The 22,463-nt window shown below is 44.7% G+C and overlaps 1 protein-coding gene across 2 annotated transcripts in view; it reads right to left on the bottom strand.

Moving 5' to 3' along the window:
* suclg2 (succinate-CoA ligase GDP-forming subunit beta) overlaps positions 1 to 22,463 on the bottom strand; it is an 84,715-nt gene that overhangs the window by 45,832 nt on the left and 16,420 nt on the right. Inside the window, exons 2-3 of one of the 2 annotated variants that reach the window (XM_042088668.1) lie at positions 21,913 to 22,054; positions 4,485 to 4,584 (exon numbers count right to left, since the gene is read on the bottom strand). In XM_042088668.1, coding sequence (XP_041944602.1) covers positions 4,485 to 4,584; positions 21,913 to 22,054 — 242 coding nt within the window. Of the gene's footprint in view, positions 1 to 93; positions 530 to 4,484; positions 4,585 to 21,912; positions 22,055 to 22,463 lie in introns of those variants that run through there. The other variant, XM_042088669.1, reaches the window with a different exon arrangement.

Here is a 22,463-nt window from a genome sequence, read left to right as displayed (position 1 = left end):
TCTTTTCCAATTTGCTAAAGTTTTGTTGTTTTCTCACTTTTGTTTGTTTAGTGTTGTTCAGCAGTCTTTGTTATAATAAAAAAAAAAAGTTGCCTGGAAAGACTGCATTGCATTTTGAGAATCCTTCCAATATGTCTATACGTCTCTTTAAATAAGTCTCCACAAGTCTCTGCCCATCTGAACGCTGTTGGACTCATTCCATGCTCTCTCTGTTTCACGTTTTGCGGGGAATATAAATGAAGCCTCCGGTTTTGTTCCCGTTTTGACAGATAGAGGCGAGACAGAATCGAGTAAACATCACCGTCCTGGGAAACACAACTTAACATGTTTCTCTTTTTTTTGCCTTTCTATTTCTTTCTTTCCCTCAGCCTAGTTAGCCTGAATATGAAACTAGGGTGACAGTGATGTATGACGTGGGTGTTTATCATAAATCAGGTCTTTTTGCCTGACCTCTCACAGGTCCCTGAACAGTGCTCTGGAACACTGGTCCCAAAGACCCGCTCTCCATTTTGTGACTCAAACATGCCCATTTATAGACCCTTTCAAGAGAGTTCCATTATCAGCATCATAGTTGGCCCCACAAGACTTCCTTTTTAACATTCCATATCCCATATTCCATTATCTAAATGCAGAGGAAGTAGATTGGGAACAAAATAGAATGTTCAAGCATTGTTTTTGTTTTTATTGTTGAAAGGGTCTATAGTCTATGCATTGCCATGGGCTGTCACAGATTTCACATTAAGTGGTATGACTAAACATTTGAATGTTACTGTACAGCATACTACATAGGTTGTACTCGGTCTGAATCATACTATTTGCATACTAAGTACATAGGTTGTACTCGGTCATATCATACTATGTGCTGATATTTTTCAGCAGCCTCAGATCAGCACACTACCGATGCAAGTGCTCCACGTATCCCACAATTGTTATCTCCAGGAAAATGGTTAACAAGGGCAACAGGAATACAGGCTGCCACAGCTTATTACAAGGGTTAACACTCGGCAGGCTCCGTTCCTAAATTCCACCTGTATAGAGGAATGGCTTCCCCCTCTTCACAGCTTGGTAAGAGATCCGTGAGGGAGAGAACCCTAGAGAGGAAGCTCTCCTGCCTTCAAAAAAACGCAGACCAAAACAGCAAACTTCATGTGAGCCATATTAATGCAGACAGAATTAAAATGATCTAGATCACTGCAGACAGCTGTTCTGTGCTGTGCGCTCTCTTTTTTTTCAGATTATTTATTTATTTATTAATTTGGCTGACGCTATCCAAAGCAACTTACATATATCAATTATCACAAGTGTCAGTCTCCCTGGTAGCCTGGCTAACGGCAAACCTCATCTCATTGAGATGTGGTCTGGGAACTACACATTTATTTTCTCGTATTTGAGAATGTGTCTGTACGTAGCTCATAACCGTTTCGGTGTGTCATCATCGTCTTGTTGTCCCCCCTCCATTCTGTGATTGGTTCCTTCGCTGAGGTGAAAATCGGGTCCATGGAATCCAGGCTGCCTAGCCGCGCGAATAAAATCTATCTAAAATCTATCTCCCTGGAGCAACTTAAGGTAAAGTGTCTTGCTCAAGGGCACAACGGTGGCAGCCGGGAATTGAACCCACAACTTTACTGGCTACTAGAGATGTGCGGTTCGCGGTTACAGCCGTGGACTCCGCACCTATGGCGGCCCGCATCAAATTCAAGGCTCTAACGCTTGCCTACAAAGTAGTCTCCGGTTCTGCTCCCACCTACTTGAATGCCCTCATACAGACATACGCTACCTCCAGACCACTGCGCTCCTCAGACGAACGACGTCTAGCTCTACCACCGGTACGCTCAAGCCAATCCAAACTTTTCTCATCTGTTGTTCCTCGTTGGTGGAACACACTGCCAGCTCCCACAAGGGCAGAGACATCCTTCTCCATTTTCAGAAAACTCCTGAAGACCCAGCTCTTTAGAGAACATCTCCTCTCATAGCAACACTTACAACAAGTCTTACTGATCCTAGCACTCACCAGCCGTCTCAAACTGACAAGTAACTGTTAAAAACAGCACTCACTGATGCACTTATTCTTACTGTACTCTAATGTTTTTAAATTGCCCTAAAATTGTTGAGAACTGCTCTAAAACTTAAACTGTTTACTATGTTGTTAGTCGCTTTGGCTAAAAAGCGTCAGCCAAATGTAATGTAATGTAATGTAATGTAATGGATCGGGCGGATGACATGAAGAAATATAATATTTTAATTAAATTCGGGCGGGTGGCGGTTGAACCAATCAAATGAAAAAAATATAGCCTATACATTGTTAAATTGTGTTACCTACATCCGAAAAAAACGAGCACACTTTGAAATAGTCAAATTTTCATCAGGCAGTTTGGCCTAGTTGCTTCTATGCATGCTGCTTTGTTTAGCTATCAGAGACAGTGTTGCGGAATTGGTGTATTCCGATGTTTCACTGAGCAACCTCTCACGCACACACACACACACACACACACTAAAGGTAACAAAGTTTAAATTAAGTAGCCTATCGTAGCCTACCAGCATGTTTTCCTCTCCAGTGTGCAATAAGAAAGTAGAATAGGCTACAGTGCAAGTTGACCGATGATTCATCTCCCATGTCGCGTCTCGTTGCAGAGCCTTGGTAGGCCACTAAGCAAATCTGCAACCTATGAGCCCAGCTGCCAGTATTGGAGGAGGCCTAAACATCTCGTAGATGAGACTGACTGGGTTATTTTGTTTCGATATTATATATAAAACACATAGCCATTGTAGCCTACCATTCAGGGAATAGGCATTTAAAAGGGAGACAGATTATGGAGTGATATGACTCAGAACTGACATCGGGCAATGGCAGTGCGAGATGTTCAGAATGTAAGAGCTAAAACTTCTACAAGCTCAGTAACATCCACAGCGGAAAAAAGGATGTTAGAAAAATAGTCGTAAAACTTAGATGTGTAAGGCAAGCAAGCAAGTTTGGCGGTTGTTACTAAAATTGTGAACATGCACGTTGCACTGCTGTGCGGTGGGTTACAGTGCGTAAAGTAGCCTATAATGTGAATGACTTGTTATTTTATTAAGGATTTATTTCTTTTTGCAAAAAATAAAGTATAATAGGCATTAATTAGTAGGCTAAATAGCAGCATGTTGAAATGATGTGCCAAATTGCGTTTTTTATTACAATGATAAAATTGTAGACTACAGGCCGATGTGCGTTTTATTTGGAGACTTTTGCGAGACAGAGACTGAGTTTGCTGCTGATATTCTGGGGATAGGCTACAACATAGCCAATGTAGGACTTTAGCCTTTTAATATATTTGCTGCATTGAATCAGTCTTTCTAGAACAGGCAAGAGCTTTCTAGTCTCACGTCAGCAGCACGGCATCACCCATATACATTAAAACAACCAGCGGATGGCGGGCAGGTGCGGTTTTGAAAATTGGTCAAAAAATGTTGGTGCGGATGGATGGCGGATGGATGATAAGTTTTGCTATGCGGTTACGGTTGAAATAATAGCCCATCCGCGCATCTCTACTGGCTACCACATGCAAGCCCAGCTCCTTAACCACTACACTACCACCGCCCCACTGCTCTACTGTGTTGTACTCTGTACTCAGCTCAGCTAGGAGAGTACAGTAAGAGCAGCCACTAGTGCACTCTACCTCACAGGCCCCGCTAATGAGCAGTGTGCTCTCCTTAGATAAGCAAAGTTCAAAAAGTTCTTTGGAGGAGAAGGGCACAGTGGGAGCTGGGTAGAACACAGGAGACGTCACGGCCAGACTCTGCATGGCACTGACAATTCAGCACTTTCTTCCAAAACACGACGTGGAGAGAAGAACAAAATATTTTCTCCCAGCCAAAGGTGGCTGATCTGTTATGAATTGCACTATGGCATAATATTCAGTGGTAACTTAAAGACTTGAAAAGTGGGACAAAATCTGATAGATTAGGGGTGTATACACATAATAGCAGAAATGGGAAATCTGGTTTCAGAATGTCCAACCACATTTTGTTCCAACCATTCAGTAAAAACAAGCTGATTCATATTAGCTCAACTCTTCTTAGTGAAATCACCTGTTTTAGGTGCACAGGTAGAACCTGTAGGAGGTTACCTTTCTGAAGCCAGGTTTCCCCATCTCTGCTTCATAAACCCTTTCAATCTGTTCCTAAAAGGTTTCCATTTTCAAATGTAAACGTTCAAAACTAACAGAGACACTTTGCAATGAAGATGTAACAGATTTAAGCATAGTGCTCAACCGAGTAAACATTGTAAAACTTGAAAAAAACTTTGTGTAAAGTGTAAAACTTTCTTTTGTTTATCCCTGATGTCATGCCATTAGCTCAATGTTGTATTCTATGCCACCAGAAATGCCTTAGTAACGTACATGTTGATTCATCTAGCTGAAGGGGTCTATTATATAGGATCTCCCTACACAGCTCCCTCCTCTACGTCTCTTTACTCTTAATGTGGAAGCAGCAGACATACTTACTCTTTGGTCAAGTGCACTCCTCCCTTAAGGCCACTGTCGAACATGCCCTTCCCACGTCCGCCTGCCAGAATCTGTGCCTTCAGCACAATCTCCTTAGCATCTGAGAGAGAACACATGGACAAAGGAGAGGGCACGGTCAGATGGGCCGCACATGGGGGAGCAGGGGAGAACACAGAGACCGCTCCGATCAGCACATCATCAACAGGGCATATTGCAACCCATTCTGCTCCCCTCTAAAATGTCATCCCACTCTTGCCCTTAGACTGTATAGAAGTTATGGTGTGTGTGTGTGTGTGTCTATATAGTGTGAATGTGTGCTAACATCTTGCACTGCACCATTATACCTGTGTGTATGCAAGTATGTGTATTCAGGCCTACAAGACCTGATTTATGGTGTGTAGCATGAGTATGTATCGGAGTATGTAAGTATGAGTGTGAGTACCTACGACTAGACCATACCTGTGTGTGTGTGTGTGTGTGTGTGTGTGTGTGTGTGTGTGTGTGTGTGTGTGTGTGTGTGTCTATATAGTGTGAATGTGTGCTAACATCTTGCACTGCACCATTATACCTGTGTGTATGCAAGTATGTGTATTCAGGCCTACAAGACCTGATTTATGGTGTGTAGCATGAGTATGTATCGGAGTATGTAAGTATGAGTGTGAGTACCTACTGTACGACTAGACCATACCTGTGTGTGTGTGTGTCTATATAGTGTGAATGTGTGCTAACATCTAGCACTGCACCATTATACCTGTGTGTATGCAAGTATGTGTATTCAGGCCTACAACAAGACAACAAGACTGTATTTATGGTTAGTGTGTGTGTAGCATGAGTATGTAAGTGAGTGATCTACCGACTAGACCATACCTGTGTGTGTGTGTGTGTGTGTGTGTGTGTGTGTGTGTGTGTGTGTGTGTGTGTGTGTGTGTGTGTGTGTGTCCTACTCGAGTGTGCATGAGCATACACCAGTACAGTATGCATGTAAGTAAAAGAGCATGAGTGTACTGAGGCACGTTTCCATCAGAGCTGGATGCGAGCCTAGCAGGGGTTTGTGGGTGTGAAACGACTCGGCATGGGGCTGTGGGGCGGTTAGGGGATGGACGCAGTGGAGCGAGCGAGCGGCATTGAGATGTCTCTAGTGGCAGAGTCTCTCTCCCACACCCAGTCTCGCAGTCCCTCTCGTGCTTCACACTCCCCTACAGGCCCGCTAATTACACAGGCACGCCTTCTCTAGGGCCACAGCTATGCCTCTACAGCGAGAGAGCACACACGTCAGCCTCCCATAACCTCATGACGCATGATCACTGGACCCAGATGTAATCACCTGCCTACAGCGGCATTCATAAAACGTTGTGGGTATAGCAAGCATTCCGCCTCAGCACTTTACTTCTTTTGCGTGTATTTGAAGTCGTTACTGGCCAAAAAGGTAAAAGGTTAAAACTGAATTGAGGGCCCCAGACGTGGCGCGACTGGCTGGGGCACCTGCACCGTACGCCGGCGACCCGGGTTCGATTCCCTCCCCGTGGTCCTTTTCCGGATCCCACCCTCGACTCTCTCTCCCGCTCGCTTCCTGTCATTCTCCACTGTTCGGTCTCATTAAAAAGGCATAAAAAGGCCACAAAAAAAAAAAAAAAAAAAAAAAAAAAAAAAAAATATATATATATATAAACTGAACTGAGAAATGAACAAAATGTTCTATTCAAAGCTGTAGCTTTCATTAGTGGAACTGCTCCAGTGCTTCTCGTGTCTTAAATGCTGCTCAGTTGGCTATTGAGTAACTTGCAAAGGAGTTGTTGCAAAAGTTTCACTTATTCCAGCCACATTCACACTTTGCATGACCCTCATGGTGTTCAACATGTCTCTATTCAGATGCTGTAGCATTACCCAGATGAGGGGGATCTACTTTTGAGAACACACAAGGTATGCTGGCGTTGCACCAGGAATGAATGGCACATAACACGAGAAAATATGGTTCTTCAGGCTGACTAGCACATGTCTAGACAGCTACCAGCCAAAGACTCGGAGCTCTTGTGTGCGAAAGACAGACAGAGAGAAATAGAGAGTGCGAGAGCAAAAAAGAGAGTGTGTGTGAGAAAGAGAGAGAGATCGAGGGACAGGGAGAGAGAGAAATTATGGAGAGAGAGAGAGTGTGTGAGGGTGTAAGAGCGGATATCTATCGTGAACAAGGTGGTAAGGATTAAACCAACACTGCACTGAGGGAGAGCTTTCGCTCCTCCTAAGGCGAGAGAGCCAAGGCTTAAAAAAAAAAAGAAAAAGATGGAAAAAAAATAAAGGGCAGCTCACGCTCGACGGTGGAGAGGTTGAGCATCGAAAATGAACGAATATGATAATAAAACACTGCTGCAGCACAAAATTAAAAGAGTTCAAAGCGAGATGAAATAGCGTGTCCCGCGGCCATGTGCTAGAACAGAGGGAATGGAGAAGAGAAAATGACTTTTTGTTTAGAGAGACGGGGGAGAACAAAAAAAGAAAAGGAGAAGAAGAAAAAAAAAAAAAAATCGAGAAATTGGGGAAACGGAGGTGAAACACGGCAGTTGAACTCAGGTTGGTGTGAACAAACGGAGCAATCTCCGAAACGGGCCAGCGATGTGTGCAGATGAGATGATGAAAGAGAGAGAAGAAAAGGCAGCTGGATAACAGGTTCTACTGCTCGTGCCTGAGGGGGAAAGTGAGATTTAGCACCAGCTAATTTCATCCTTGCAGCGGTTCCTACAAGAGGGACAAAAGCATACGATGGCTACCATTAGCATAAGTGAGGCCTCCTCAAGAAGCCTCAGCGCTTCACTGCTAAGTGTTGTCCACCATCTATAAGGGGCAGCGGACTTGTAGCCGGAGGGTTGCCGGTTCGGACCCCGACCAGTAGGCCACGGCTGAAGTGCCCTTGAGCAAGGCACCTAACCTCTCACTGCTCCCCGAGTGCCGCTGTTGTTGCAGGCAGCTCACTGCGTCGGGATTAGTGTGTGCTTCACCTCACTGTGTGTTCACTGTGTGCCGAGTGTGTTTCACTAATTCACGGATTGGGATAAATGCAGAGACCAAATTTCCCTCACGGGATCAAGAGTATATATACTTATACTTATACATATATATGAATTTAAATGCACTTGCTATGAAAACAAAGACATTACAGGGGAGGTAATGAAATGGCCAAATAAACAGGACAGGCTCTTTTCAAATCTCAATAGGCAGAGTGGATAATGCTCTCTTAACTGAGCAGGGAATCTCCTCAGAATCACTGAACTGCTTAATTGGCCTTGATCATGTGCACGTGCCACACACACACACATACGCTCACACTCTCTCTTGTGCACGCGCACACACACACAGTTTTTTATTTGCTTCAAGATTAGACCATCCAAAAAATAAGGTAACTGGATCATCTCTTTCCTCCACTTGTCTGCTTGGGGATGCAGACCAGCAGACCACATCCTCTTCAGATTAGACAGCCCTTCCTTCAAACACCCACTTGCGCAGTCACCCACACACACACTTACTTGAACTCTGTAAAAGAAAGAACTTCAAGCAAGCTGCCTTAAAACCTTCGCCATGTGTCTGTGTATGTGTATGTGTGTGTATGGGTGTGTATGTGTATGTGCATGTGTATGTGTGTGTCTCAGTCACAATGGAGCCCCACGCAGACAGGACTGGCACGGATGAAAAGACGTGTCAGAGAGCAAACAGGGAGGAGGAAACACGCCGAGCGGGCAGATGATGTTCACACGGCGGCCTTGTCATGTCGAAGGAGGCGTTCAACACTTCAGTGTGAGTACGGCTCTCCGCATTACCTTAGGCATGCGTGTGTGTGTGTGTGTGTGTGCGCGCGCATGTGTGTGTGTGTGTCCAGATCACTCAGCCTTAGATGCTAGCAAGCGATCTTCCGCTAATTGTCCTGGGGGGTTGTTATTGACTCATCCTCAGCAGTAATGTGCCATTAACTTGGTAGAATGTTACTACTGTCCTCATCTGAGCTATTTGTGGGACGAAAGAGGTCAAGTGGCACTCCGCAATTGATCTGCCACAATATAAGTCCCCGTGCTTGGCCTGCGGGTTGACAGCGAAGATATGGGCACAGGTTTACACGGCAAATCCTCTTAATGTATTTCACAAGGAAAGAGCACATAATTAGCTTTTCAAGAACATCTTCATCCTTCAATGCCAATCTTATGCACTCTTTCAATGTAACAAGAGATTAGGTAGGCTATACCTAGTGTAGGTATCTGTGGGGTTCTGGTGAATCAGCCAGTGAAGAAACTGGCATATAACTAATCCTATGTGCATTTGCGGTCCCGCGCTAATGACCGAGGACCTGGACCCAGTGGTTTCCACGACGACAGGATGGTGGAGAAACCTCATAAAGGCCAGCTCCCAAGTGAGTACAGCAGGGGGAAAAATTGTATTACAATTTATGCCATTATATCAGGAAGCAATGTTTACATCAACAACCAGGGTAAGAGCACAGAGAAGCTATTTTTTAAAGGAAAAAATATGCCTTAGATTGCATTCAAGTACCCTTGCTCAGTATACTTACGAGTAATGGCCACTATTCCACAATTCGTCATCGGCTGACTGGGAAATGATTCCATTCTCAAGAGGTAAAGTAACAGCAATAGACTTTGGAGGCTGCCATCCAAATACATAGGGTAGAATGCAACAAGCCCATACCATTTAGCTTATGCAAAGAGCAATGGAAATCTTATATCTTAGGCCTAGCCGCATTACCCTTCTGACAAAACATAATAAAAGGAGTCATAAAAACAAGATTGTCTCATTCAGCAGGAGCTCATTCAGTGATGTGTTAGCATTTTACTTTGTCAAAACATATTGATTATATCCTGTAATAACCATCCAACGCTTAGCCGTTTTGCTGACATAAGCCTTTTAGATTTGTTGCATTATGAATGACTAAACGTAAATAGAAAAATCACAATTTATGGCAACAAAACACAAATTCTCATTATGCCAACATAACAAGCTATAAAAACGTTTTTATACATGGAATACAAATAATTAATCCCCACCACAATATGTATTTTATCTTAGTAAAGACTGCAGTGTAACTACATCACTAGTCACATCAAATATAATTGGAGCTACACGGAAATCCCCAGGCAGCCGATTCCCAATTAATGAACGCAAATTAACTTGAATCTTATTTACTAATGACAGAAGTCAGCATTAGGCTGTTATTTCTGCTCAAGCGTTTCCTGCCTGTATCTTCCGTCTCATTTGCTTTTTTTTTGTTAGGTTGTTTTTTTTTCTCTACTAAATGCTTTGCCCGCTCACAGCAGTTCAGGAGGATGTGGCTGTGAGGCTTTGAGCAGAGCAGACAGAATTGTCTGATACTTAACAAAGTAATAAAGACAAAGCAATAATGCACGCAAAGAGAAAGAAAGAGAGAGAGAGAGAGAGAGAGAGAGAGACTTCAAGCCAATCCATAGAGATGTGCATAGCTCAGTCACAACTTAAGGAGGAGGAAAGCTCTCTCTAGTGTCGTTCCCCTGTGAACAATTTCACGCAAGCAGAAACAGAAGAATGAAGAAATGAAGAGACGGAAGAGGAAACATGCCACTAGTCGGATCTAAATGCACGTTCCATACGATAAAACGCCCAGGCTTTATTCCCATTGGCACACAAGACTCAAGACTCAAGCCTTCCATCAAGACTCAAGCCTTCTTCTTCATATGTTTCTTGCACGCCTGCTACATATCTTTAATGCTATTTAAGAACAAAAACCATATGCTTGCTTGCCTGAAGTACCGGTAGCCTTTACAGCTCAGCATAGTGGCACACACACTGGTGCGTGGGGGTCTGTAATGACTACATTGACATTACCTTTCATTTGGTTTTTAAATGCCTCTGCCATTTATTCCAATGTGGTTAAGACAGTCCTACAGCACAGCTGCCACGCTGTTGACCGAGAAGACCTGCTCCTCGATCGACCAGGTACCTCACATAAGAAGGTGTGATCTCAACTAGAGCCATTTCTGTTCGATTCCGAATGTTTCTCCATGCATGCACGAAATAAAAGAAAAAAAGGGGAAAAAAACGTCAACAAGCAAAGGCAAAGGCCTTTGCGATTTGTTTGCTTTCTTTGCTTGTGTGCTTCCTTTTTGGCTTCTGCATATGCTGCAGATTGGCAAGACACACAGTGTTGGGACAGAGTACGCACACACACACACACACACACAAACTGTGCCTCGTCTAATGATAGCATCTCCCTCTGAGGCCCGACAGAGGTTGATCATTGACCCAGACCTGTGGTGGCACATCAAACTCCACCGGGCAGTGGCAAGCTGACAGCTGACTCCTTGTTAGACTTGTCCGCCTGGTCTCCATGCCTAGTCCCAGATAATGATTCCGAGAAGTCGACGGAAGTGCACATGTGCGTAGGGTAAAAAAAAAAAGAAGTGTATCTAGCAAGAGTGAAGTATTTTTCCCTTCTCAGCTGAGGTCAACAATGAACTTTATTCCCCAATGTTTCTTTCCAAATATTTTAACTATGCATATACCATTTGTGAAACAATAAGCATATGTTCATATGCCTATGACAACTTAAATCTGGAAATGTCTGGATATCCTAAAACAGGAAAACTGATTTAATATAGCATGCTGACATTGTTCCGATTTATCTTATCAATGCCTTGATCATGTAATCACAAACGGCTATGGTCTAATATATGATTAGCTGGCACATTGGCTCTAGGGTAACCATAGGTTAGCTCTACAAAAATGCCTATAATATTCGTAATGCATTTTTTGTAGTTTAGCACCCCTAATTTGAGCCCAACTTGAAGTTCAAAAAGCCTGTGCAATGATTAACAGTGAACGCCTTTGAGGAGGTGCGAGCAAGACTGTGAAAACAAGAAAGACAAAGAGCGAGCCAAGGACCACAGAACGAAGAGACGGGGAGAGGAGAAGAAGTAACAGAGATGTGGGAGCAAAGAGAGAGGCGTTTGAGCGTGTCTCTGTTAATAACCTTGCTAGGTTGGTGGGGGGAAAAAGTGCTGTTGCTTTCGCTGTGCCCTCCTGCGTATGATCTTCCCGGGAGTTCATCTTTTTGGCAGGTAATGATGCCAAGAAAATTCCACACACCATCCGTCTTTTTTGCATGACAGGCGAGCGCACTGATTTTCTCAGGGGGCTAAACCCCTTCTGTCCATCACCCCAAGGCATGCTGGGAAAGGAGCAACATGAGGGGCGGTACCTCTGCTGAGGTCTGCTGACAACTCGCCATGCTCGTTTACTTCTCTCAAACCTAATCACACTGCACTGCAAGATGACTTTTTCCCCATTGTGGGACAAGGCTATACAAAGCTATACAGTATACTGTACGGCTATATTTCCATATCACATGGAGTGAGAGAGAGAGAGGCAGAAACAAAGAATGAAAAAGAAACCATCGGATTGGTTAAAATCATCTCATCTTAGTTCTCAACTAGACCACAATAAGCCCAAAATAACAGATTCAATAGGTACAATGTATCCATTATACCACAACAGCTCTTCTCAGAGAAACCGATTCTCAAAAGCTAGAATTAGTTTTGGAAAAGCATGAGAAAATAACTAGTGTTCCTTTGAGCGCAGGAAGGGAGGAAGTAGACAGAGATATAGTGTGGGAGCACCAAATCACATCAAATCGTTCTCCCAGGTTTCCTTCTCCACTCCCAGGCATCCATAGAGGGGGCGGAACACACCGCACATCCAACAGTGCTGGTAGACCCAGATGGAGCCTCAGAGAGAGGGAGAGGGAGAGACAGAGAGACAGAGAGAAAGTGGGGTGAGAGGGAGAGAGAGAGACCGAGAGAGACCGAGAGAGAGAGAGAGAGAGAGAGAGAGAGAGAGAGAGAGAGAGAGAGAGAGAGAGAGAGAGAAAGGGGGTGAGAGGGAGGGAGGGAGAAAGAGACAGAGAGAGAGAGAAAGGAGCTGGGGGTGAGAGGGGGAGAGAGAGAGAGAGAGGTGAGTGCCTAGCAAGACCCACGAGCCAACTTTCTCTCCTTTCTCATTCCATCTTTCATTCTCTCATCCTCTTCTTCTCTTCTTCTCTCCTTCTCTCTCTCCCCCTCTGGTACACTTCACTGGCTGTCAACATTCGTGTCCGTGTCAATCAGCCTCCCTGCTGCGCTCCCGCTATCCTGCTCCGCCTCCATTCCAGTCTCAAAAGAGCACCACGTCTCTCATCTCTAAACTACTTCAGACAACGGGGGGATAGGTGCTGGCAGGAGGCTCGGCTCACGAGGAGAAGAGAGCCACTCCAGACTCTCTTCAGACACCGTGCCACTGCCACATACTAGAACACGAACTAACACACACACACACACGGACACATGGACACACACATACACACACGCACACAGCTGTGAATGTCCATCTGAAGGTCAAGACATGCAAAGCAGTTTGTCTCTCAGTGTCATCACTCTGTATAGCAACCATGATTCAAAGGAATGATATGTTTGGAACGCATTTATCTTTAACCATGTGTCGCCTTAAGGGAGAGAGATGGAGAAAAAGAGAGAGAAAAAGAGAGAGAGAGAGAGAGGCCGGGATAGGACTGACCAGAGGACATATGAAGGCCAGAGAAATCAGAGATGTTCCCCCGTCTCCCAAATAGCCTATAATCTGCAGCAGGAGGGGATCTGAGCTGAGCTGCTCCTCCCTCTGCACCTGACGCCAGGGAGGGTAAGGAGCCTGTTTGACACCGAACCCTCTGAAAGCCTGTTTTTGTTACGGCGAGTGTCAGTGTTCCTCAAAAGACCGACGGCCGTGTTTCAAAGGGAGACATAAAAGCAGACTTTACAGAGTCGGGGGAGCTCGAGGAGCGAGCAAGCGCGCTGCTGTTGCTGAAGAGAGCGCGAGTTCAGACGTGGCTGATGCCCACAATGAAAAACATGGCCAAACACAATGCACAGACGGAAGGTCAAGCTTTCTTTACACAGCCTCTCTCCCTCTTGTGTTTTCTCTACCTCACAAAATAAGGCTCCGTTTCAGGACAAGACATCTACAGTATACGAACACGGCCAAGAGAAAATCGAATTTGAGAAAAGTGTCTGGTGTTCATTGCTGGTGTGCCACCGCTGTGAACCCTGTTACGCTCCGAAATCATTTTCCATAATGGACGGCTGAGGTTTCTTTGGGAGTCAGACATAATCTCACATGGGTCTGACATTATACGGGACTGGGCTAAAGTAAACAATGAGGCTGAAGTCAAATCTGTGCGAAATTCGCAATGGGGCTGACAAAGGAATATATACCACTGGGTTTCTTCTTGCAAATTTACTGCTCAATGGACCATACAACAGCACTAATAAAACATCCAATTTTGTGCCAACATTTCCAAAGTAATGGCATCAGCTGGGTCTGAACAAGTCACAGGTTTCACCGGGTAAGGTGGCCGGGTCGGCAGCGTGAATAACAGTAATGTACCACGCATAATATCAATACCACACAGCCGTCAGGAAGCCACAATTGCATTTTGATTTGCGAGGTCCCTGAAAACGAGCTTGTGCCTCTCAAATGCATTTACGGGATCATTTGAGAGTCATTTCAATTGGTTTACCACTGCAACACAAATCAGAGACACAATTACACTTCTTTATGATCCATAATCACACAGATTTCTGTATTATGGGCTTTTTCTCGTCGTGGCAGGGGGAGAAAAAGAGTTTTCCCTCTGTGTTTTTTATAGATTCTATAAGCGATTTGAGGGGCTCAGCATGTTTGGTTATTACCACGGTAACCACACACAGGAAAACATGTCACAACAGGCACACATAGGTAGCTCAGACGTGTGAGTAAGAAGGCTTAACCCTTAGAACCCTAAGCTGTTTTTAGGGCATTTTCACTACCTTTATTCATAAGGATTTATTCTGGTCATTGTAAGTGCCACACACACATATTATATATTGTTTTTTTCAGCAGAGTCTGGGCTATCCAGATCTGCCATCATTTCATGTATTAGTACTAGCATTGATTTTATTTTGATTTTTAAAGAATTAAAATATAAAAATCATATTATAAAAATTCTTATATTTTGACCTGTATCTCACCACAGCAAGCTCATAGCTCTACATGCATTTCATGTGTGTGTAGGGCAGACTGTCCTGAAACGGGCAATATAATTGCCATGTTGGAGGGATACTCTGGGGCTGAGCAATTTACAGAAATATGTGGTGTGTGATTTACGGAAATAAATGCCATTTTTTATTTAGCGATGAAAAATGACCATTCTGCGCTCCATATCTGTGACACGAACTGATCTGACTTGACCCAAGTTTGCCTGTTAGCATGTGTGACTATGGTGTATGCACTCATGATGATTCTCAACTTTTTACTGCATTGCCATGAACAAAGTAAAGGCAAAAAAGGTGTTTCTTTGTTGAACAAATTGGGATGCAATGTGAGCCTTGAATTGGATGCCATGCAGGAATTTGCTAGGATCTCAAAACCGGATTATGAACATGTTTTGCCATAGAGAAACACACGATAGCGTTGGATTATAAACATGCTTTGCCACAAAAACAGACAAAAACGTGGGGTAAGTCCAGCTATATGAAGTTATTATTTTGCTGTCACTTCGTCTGTTTTATAACCCAGAAGAATGTATTTGGTATCAAATGATAGCTCTGTGTCTCCTCTTTCATCTAACATACGTGGCATATATATCCGATCACGGGTCCGCGAGTAATTACTCCGAGAGTAATGGGTGTGCAGCGTTGGTTTGTGTACATGACGTTAATATTTTGCAGTCACTTCGTCTGTTTTTATAAGCCAGAAAGATATCCATGGTACCAATGGATAGCCCTGTTTCTCCTCTTTCATCTGATATGCTTGCCATATCTATGCGATCACGGGTCCGCGAGTAATTCAAACGAGAGTAATGGGTGCGCAGGTGAACGCAGAGAAGTATAGACTTTAAATATGATGCAATTTTATATAATTTCATGATTTTTTTTAATTTTCATACTTGATCGTACAGACAAGTGCGTAGTCTCTTTGGAAAGCCCCACTTCTTCTCTGTCATAAAATAAAGGTTTTATCTCGTTGTGATGAACAGTCGCGGAGCAATGTAACAGAGAAGAAAGGGTGTGTTTTTTGACGCAATTTGTGTCAATCGGGTTCTAAGGGTTAAACCACAGATCCACTTTAAACCCCACTAGGCTGTGAGACATTATTGGTATGACATCGGTATGGGTAGATAACAGCTAAAAAATTGTATTATCGGCATCTGCATATGAGACTATATCAGCACAAACTGTTGGGGTTTTGGAGGAAGCATCTTCCAGATCAATTCAAATAGGATGAGACCTATATTTACTTGAAAATGTCAGATGTCAAATTCTTTATTTTACATCTACTGTACACCAAGTTCAAATTATGTATTATTTATTAGTTTTAAACAATCTAGATTTCTTAAAGTATACATTTTGGGTAGAATTGAAGGAAATGTGCCTGTGCCACAACAGGAAATCACAATAAGAGCAAATGGTTAATTCTAGTATAGGAAAGACTCTAAAAAAAAAAAAATCACATATCAGTACTGGCGAACGGGCGATTGAGTTTGATCTAATATGGGCAAGATCCATTTCTGTGCATCCCTAAACCCCACCCATCCTCATTCCCCATGACCACAACTAATCCTAACTCTCTTCCATACACCCATACGCTCAAACACACGACACACACACCCATATGGACACACACTCGCATGCACGCTCGCACGCACCTGCGCACACACGCACATACACACAGTCACACACACAATCACACGCACACACACACACACACACAAGTTTGTCAGTCAGGCTGAACCAGTAGGATGGGCGCATTACATGACACCAATGGATGCATTTGCATAAACGCTGAAAAATCCTTCAAATGTCTTTTATCCCACATCAGAGGGAGACCATCAGAAGCGGCTGACACACACACCAGCTACGTGCCAGGGAGAAGCACTCAAAGCCTCCACTCTCCTCAACAATGCAGACTGACTGATGACTGGCAACGCGGCACAACACAACCCACACTATATACACATGCAGGAGGATTAAAACAAACACACACACACACACACACAGTGGCACTGGTGAATAAATAAATATGAAAGAGAAACATGCTCATCGTTTGCACAGAGATGTTAAACACAAACAGGAGCGGGGGCAGGGGTACACAAACGCCACGCATGACTGAAGAAGCCTTCCAGAGAGAGAGAGAGAAGAGGAGACAGATGGTGGGGGCTCGGTGGAGTGGCGTTGCGAGAGAGAAGCATATGGTATGCTACAGATGATCTCCAGCAAGAGAGAGCGAGAGAGAGAAGGAAAGAATGAGAGAGAGAGAGAGAGAGAGAGAGAGAGAGAGAGAGAGAGAGAGAGAGAGAGAGAGAGAGAGAAGACACTTGCAGGAGTCGAGGTGCAAGTACCTGTGTGCCATACAAACACAGACACAGCATCTGCACCTTCCCTGTAAAACTCTATGGTCACTACAAAGTAGGCAACTCTTTAATGCCTCCATTCATACGAGTGTACTGTACATCTTGGCTATGTGCACGCTGTCATCTCCAAGTTCTATAATGATATTCTTACTGCAGTAAATCTGAGGCCGACATACAGTAGGTTTCTCAAAGCTCTTCACTGAGGAATGGAGGCCTTCCGTCAGACTAACAAGCTTGATCATTCTGTTAAAAGAAAACATACCTCAAGTTAAAACACTGAGGAAACCAAGTGTAGCTTGCTTCTGATTGCCCTTGTCCTGCCTCTGACACTGAGTGTTCAATAAGGTGACTTTTATAATGGAGAATGACCTATGAGCCCATTCCCCTCCTCGAGACAGAGTTTTGGTTCAAGATTTCTTTGTTTTCTATGCAACTGTCACCGAGCATTTGCTCATGGGAGGTTCAGCCTTAGGCTCTCTCAATGGCCTTGAGACAAAACAGCATTGTTAATGAAAGGGTATAAATAAATAACATAAGAGTAAATATTTAAAAGGGAATTGAATCTGTGTGCCTAATTCATCATCTGGTTCACACAGGTTCAATAAGAGCAAACGAACATTTTCCCAATTTCCCCCATACCCTCTCCATTTTAATTTAGTTTTTAAACGAAGTCTGCATCCATGACAGTGGATCACTTTCCCAAAGTAAATTCCAAAAGCTAACTGACCAATTTAAGCCAAAATCTGAGAACACAAGGAAAGAGACCTCTTTTCGATCAGCCACTCGATTCTAAGCTTTTAATCAATGTACTTTGGGTTTCATACCAAGAATATAACACCTTATAAATTGCACCATAAATTAAGACACATACCACATTGGAAATATTTAAGACGTTTAAGAAACAACATTGACTTGTGCATTATTAGCAATTAACTGACAGAATATAAAACTTCTTTGAACTATGAGAAGTTGGGATCTGCAAAGCGATTAGTGAGGTCTGCACACCTGCCACCTGAGGTTGTTGAAATGTCACATTGTCTACGGATCATGCTGTGTTTTGACGTACCTAACTACCAGTTCCTCTAATAAGCACACATGAGACTTGACTGTCGCGCATTAAACAGCACTGTTTGCTTTTAATATTCATATCGCAGTGAAATGAATTAACATGATCACTCTCTCCTTTGCTCTCTCTCTCTTTCTCTCTCTAATTGTGGAGCCTGCCTTTCTGTTTACAGAAAAAAAGAAGCTCCTGAATAACCATCAACTCTCTAGGAGATGGAAAGCGTAGGAGTAATGAGAGTGAGAGAGGAGGAAAAAGAATGAAGAGAAGAGAAAGGACAAACAACTACGCTTCCCTCCTAACTTCACAAAACAGGAGGAAAAACATGTCCCCTGCTCGACTGAACATTCTCAATATTCCTAATATATCAACATACGGTACATGGAAAGAAACATTTAGTAAGATTCACTAATATTTCTGAAGAGTACTGAATATTAATTACGAAATGTTTTTGAAGTATATTTTTGAACTTTTTGCCTTAATTCAGAAAGGGCAATGAAGAGTGACAGGTAGCGGGTGGGAGAGAGAGAAGGAGTGGGATCGGGTAACGTGTAAAGGATAGCGTTCTTCAAGAATGGTTTACAATCTACCCCTCTTCAATCGCTGGGCCCCGCACAGTAGAAGAAAAAAAAAAAAAACATGCTGACAGATGATGATTGACTTGGGTGTTTAAATGTTGATGTATTTCATTCTTAATATTCCATAATATTTCAGTCATCAGATCTGTCAACGAGTAAACAGTGAACAAAACAATTACATCCATGTACTCGATGGACCACATTCATGTATGCACATGTATACCTGGGTACACCTGCGTATCTGCGCGTGTGTGTGCATGTACATGTGTGTGTTTGTGTGTCTCTTTGAAAAAAGATGAGGCGGGAACCACAACAATTTATATTCATTACATATCCTGCTTTAATCTCTAAGGATGGCAAGCTACCATAAAAGGTTCCATTCAAAGCCGGCATATGAATACGCCGTCTGCGATCACACCCCAGCCGCGCCTCTTGAATGGAATCTCTGATAAGGTGCTTTTTTTTTACGCCAAACCACTTTTCTTCACTCCTCAGCACCGGTGTCAAAAAAGACTGGAGCCACTTTTCTGCAAGTCATTTCATCTTAATAGGTTTCCCCTCCTGCTCTTTTTTGTTGATTTTTTCCCCCTGATTTTTGTTTTTCCCCTCCACTTCTCCTTCTGCTTCCTCCTTTGCTCATTTGCAAAGTGCATGTTTACGGTGCGGTACTGTGAAGTGTTTTCGCTGGATGAGATATGGAATGGCGGCTGCGCGTTGATTTATGATGCCCCGTGGCACACGGCGCGGAACTTTCACACTCCATCTTCCAATCAGCTCTCGGACGCCGCACATTTGTGACCCCCCCCCCCCCCCCCCCCTCCCGCCCCAATTCCCACTCACACCTCCCTCCTCTGTTATGCGTCTCCCAGAATGGCAATGCCGGTAGTAGACACAGGCACTGGCTACATAATCTGAGACGCACAAAACACACATACTCTTTTCTTGTTTTGCTCGCTCTCTCTCTCTATGCGTTGACTGATGAGGCCAGCATCGGGCCTGCCTCGGTGACAGCTAGATTACTTAAGAGTGCAGGAGAGAGGAGAGGAGAGGGGCAGGGAAGGGCCGGAGGCTTTTTCTGTTATGAGTGTGAAAATGAGCAACACCCCCTCTTGAGTCCCTGTCTGGCGCAGAGGCACATGGGTGCGGGCCGGGACAGGTGCTGGATCATAACTACAGAGAGATGAATGGAGAGAGAGAGGGCGGCTAACAAAGACAGTAAGGAGAAAAAGAGTGAGAAAGAGAGAAAGAGAGAGGGAAGGGACAAATTGAGATAGAGAGAGAGAGAGAGACTCTGTGTGTGTGTGTGTGTGTGTGTGTGCGTGCGTGTCTGTGTGTGAGAGAGTGTGTGTGTGTGTGTGTCTGTGTGTGTGAGAGAGAGAGAGAGAGTGTGTGTGTGTCTGTCTATGTGTGTGTGTGAGTGTGAGAGAGAGAGAGAGAGAGAGAGAGAGAGAGAGAGTGTGTGTGTGTCTGTCTATGTGTGTGTGTGAGTGTGAGAGAGAGTGTGAGAGTGTGTGTGTGTGCGAGTAGAGCAACTGTAGCCAGCACTAGCGCTTCATGCTCACATCTATGTTGTGCGTATGATGCTTTACAGCATGTGACTGCTGCTAAGCACACAAGATGTCAGGAACCAAATCCTCAAACTGTATGTGATGATTTAAGATCGAATCCACACCTGCCACAATAAATCAACGTCACCACAGTGATATCTCACCACTGCAGCATGCAGTGCTCTGGTGTGCCTTTGTCTGTGTGTAAGTGTGTGTCTCTCTCTATGTATGTGTGTGTTTGTGTGTGTGTGTGTGTGTGTGTGGAGCGAGATACCACGGCACACCAATTGAGCTGTCACCTTCACTGCGTCATGGCTAGGTAAGCCCAATGGAGAGAGCCCTGTTCCGGCGAGGCAAGGCTCACCGCTGTATCGCCGTCACACAGAAATCCATTTGGGTCATGCTTGGTCACCTCAAATCCCCCATCAGGCCCCTGCTACCCTGGGCTCTTAGGCTGCCTACCTCTCTCTCCCTCTCTCCAGAGAGAACCTCAGAGACTGGCTTTGCCCGTAAGCCTCGGCGCAGACACCGGTGGGCCACGTTCCCCCCACAGAACCAAAAGGTTCTGCAGCGCACACACACACACACACACACACACACACGGTGAGGAGTTCATCCCTGCTACTTATGGCACGACAACAAAGAAGAGCCCTAGAAAAAGTCTCGCACTTGATATGAGACTGACTCAGTGCACACACACATACACCACCATGCACTCAAATCTGAGAATGGGGATCCATGGCAACTCTAAGTCTATAAAGCCATTTCAGCGAGAAACACAAACAGTCTCTCTCACTCAAACAAACACACACATAGGCGCGCGAGCACGCGCACACACACACACACACACACAAACAAACAAACATGAGGGCCACACACCGAATTACAGCATTCAGTGGGAGGACAAGAGGACAGTGGTGCGGCCCATTGTGCAGTGAGAGATAAGCTGCCGATTACACCGGCCAAGGCTGGGCACAGGGAGAGGCTGTGGAGAGGCTCCCGCATCTGGACCAGTTCCAGACCCCCCAGCCCCCCCCCCCCCGCCCACACACACACACACACGCACACAGCATCTCCTCTCCGAGTGAAGGGGAGAGCAAGTGGGGGTGCCATGGTGTGATATCAAACCCTGACTGTTTATCTTGGCACTGCATCGGGCGAAGGCTGCCGCTGTTAATACTGGAGGTGGACCGCATCCACCAGCTCGGCCAAGACTCGCAGCGGTCTCTGTGAGGTGGCACGATTGTCAGAAAGCGAAGGAAAGGAGGGAGGGAGAAGGAGAGAGAGAGAGAGAGAGAGAGAGAGAGAGAAGCTGAAAAGAGGTTTTTTGTATGAATTCAACATTCAGTGGTGGTGGGCAGTGGGCGTGAAAGTGAGCGAGTGCACGTTTCTGTGGATGTGCCAATCGGGGGTATTACAGTGTGAAATCAAAACAGCAAGAAGGCAACAATGGGAGACAGCTTTTGACAGAGAGAGAGAGAGAGAGAGAGAGAGGGGGGGGGGGGGGGGGGGGGGGAGAGGAAGAGAGAACAAAAAGGGAAAAGTGTGAAAAATGGGCGCCATAAATTGCCAACATGGAAAATCTCTTACTGCTAGTGAATGTGAGGCAACCCTCAGCTCAACAAAGAACCAAACGTGCTGACTATCATAACACATAAGTTGTTGCTGTTGTTGTTGTTGTTGTTGGCTGCTGCCGCTGCAGCTAGCTCATCTGCACACGCAGAGGGCCCTCTCCTGTCACAGAGGGCTGCAAGCGTAAAGTGCGGTTCGAGCGGCCGGCGCAGGCGCTACTCACTTAGCCTCTTGGCGGCCTCCAGGGCTTCCGGGGCGGAGTCGGCCACGAAGAAGCGCTGCACCGTCACTCCGCTCTCCTGCATCAGCTTCTTGCTCTGGTACTCCTGCAAGTTCAGCCATCGCCGGGAGCTCACTCTAGCCAACTGCAGAGGGAAAACCAGAATGAGAATAAGTGAGAGAGAGAGAGAGAGAGAGAGAGAGAGAGGAGAGGAGAGAAAAAGAGAAGAATAGGAGCAAAGAGATACAGACAAAGAGGGATACATACTGTATGCCATAACTATTAAACAGGGCTGTTTGAGCATTTAATTGATACAGGAGATCACGAATTAATGGCAACGAACGAAAGTGACTTTCATTAAACGCACTAAAAGAGATGTGTCCCAGCACAGCTGCACTGCACTGCACTTCAAACATTGACCTTCTTTTTTACTCTTAATTTCTTTGCCCTTCACGTTAATGGTTCACAAGGTGCTCAGAGCCAGCGCCTGTACATTAAACCTGCCAGACATTAAACTGTAGCCAGCATGGGGTCAATGGAAGTGTTGTAAAATG

The sequence above is a fragment of the Alosa sapidissima genome, chromosome 4 (assembly GCF_018492685.1).
Source record: "Alosa sapidissima isolate fAloSap1 chromosome 4, fAloSap1.pri, whole genome shotgun sequence".
Taxonomy (NCBI): domain Eukaryota; kingdom Metazoa; phylum Chordata; class Actinopteri; order Clupeiformes; family Clupeidae; genus Alosa; species Alosa sapidissima.
The sequence above is the reverse complement of the archived record's forward strand: the minus strand, read 5'-3'. Positions and strand labels throughout refer to the sequence as shown.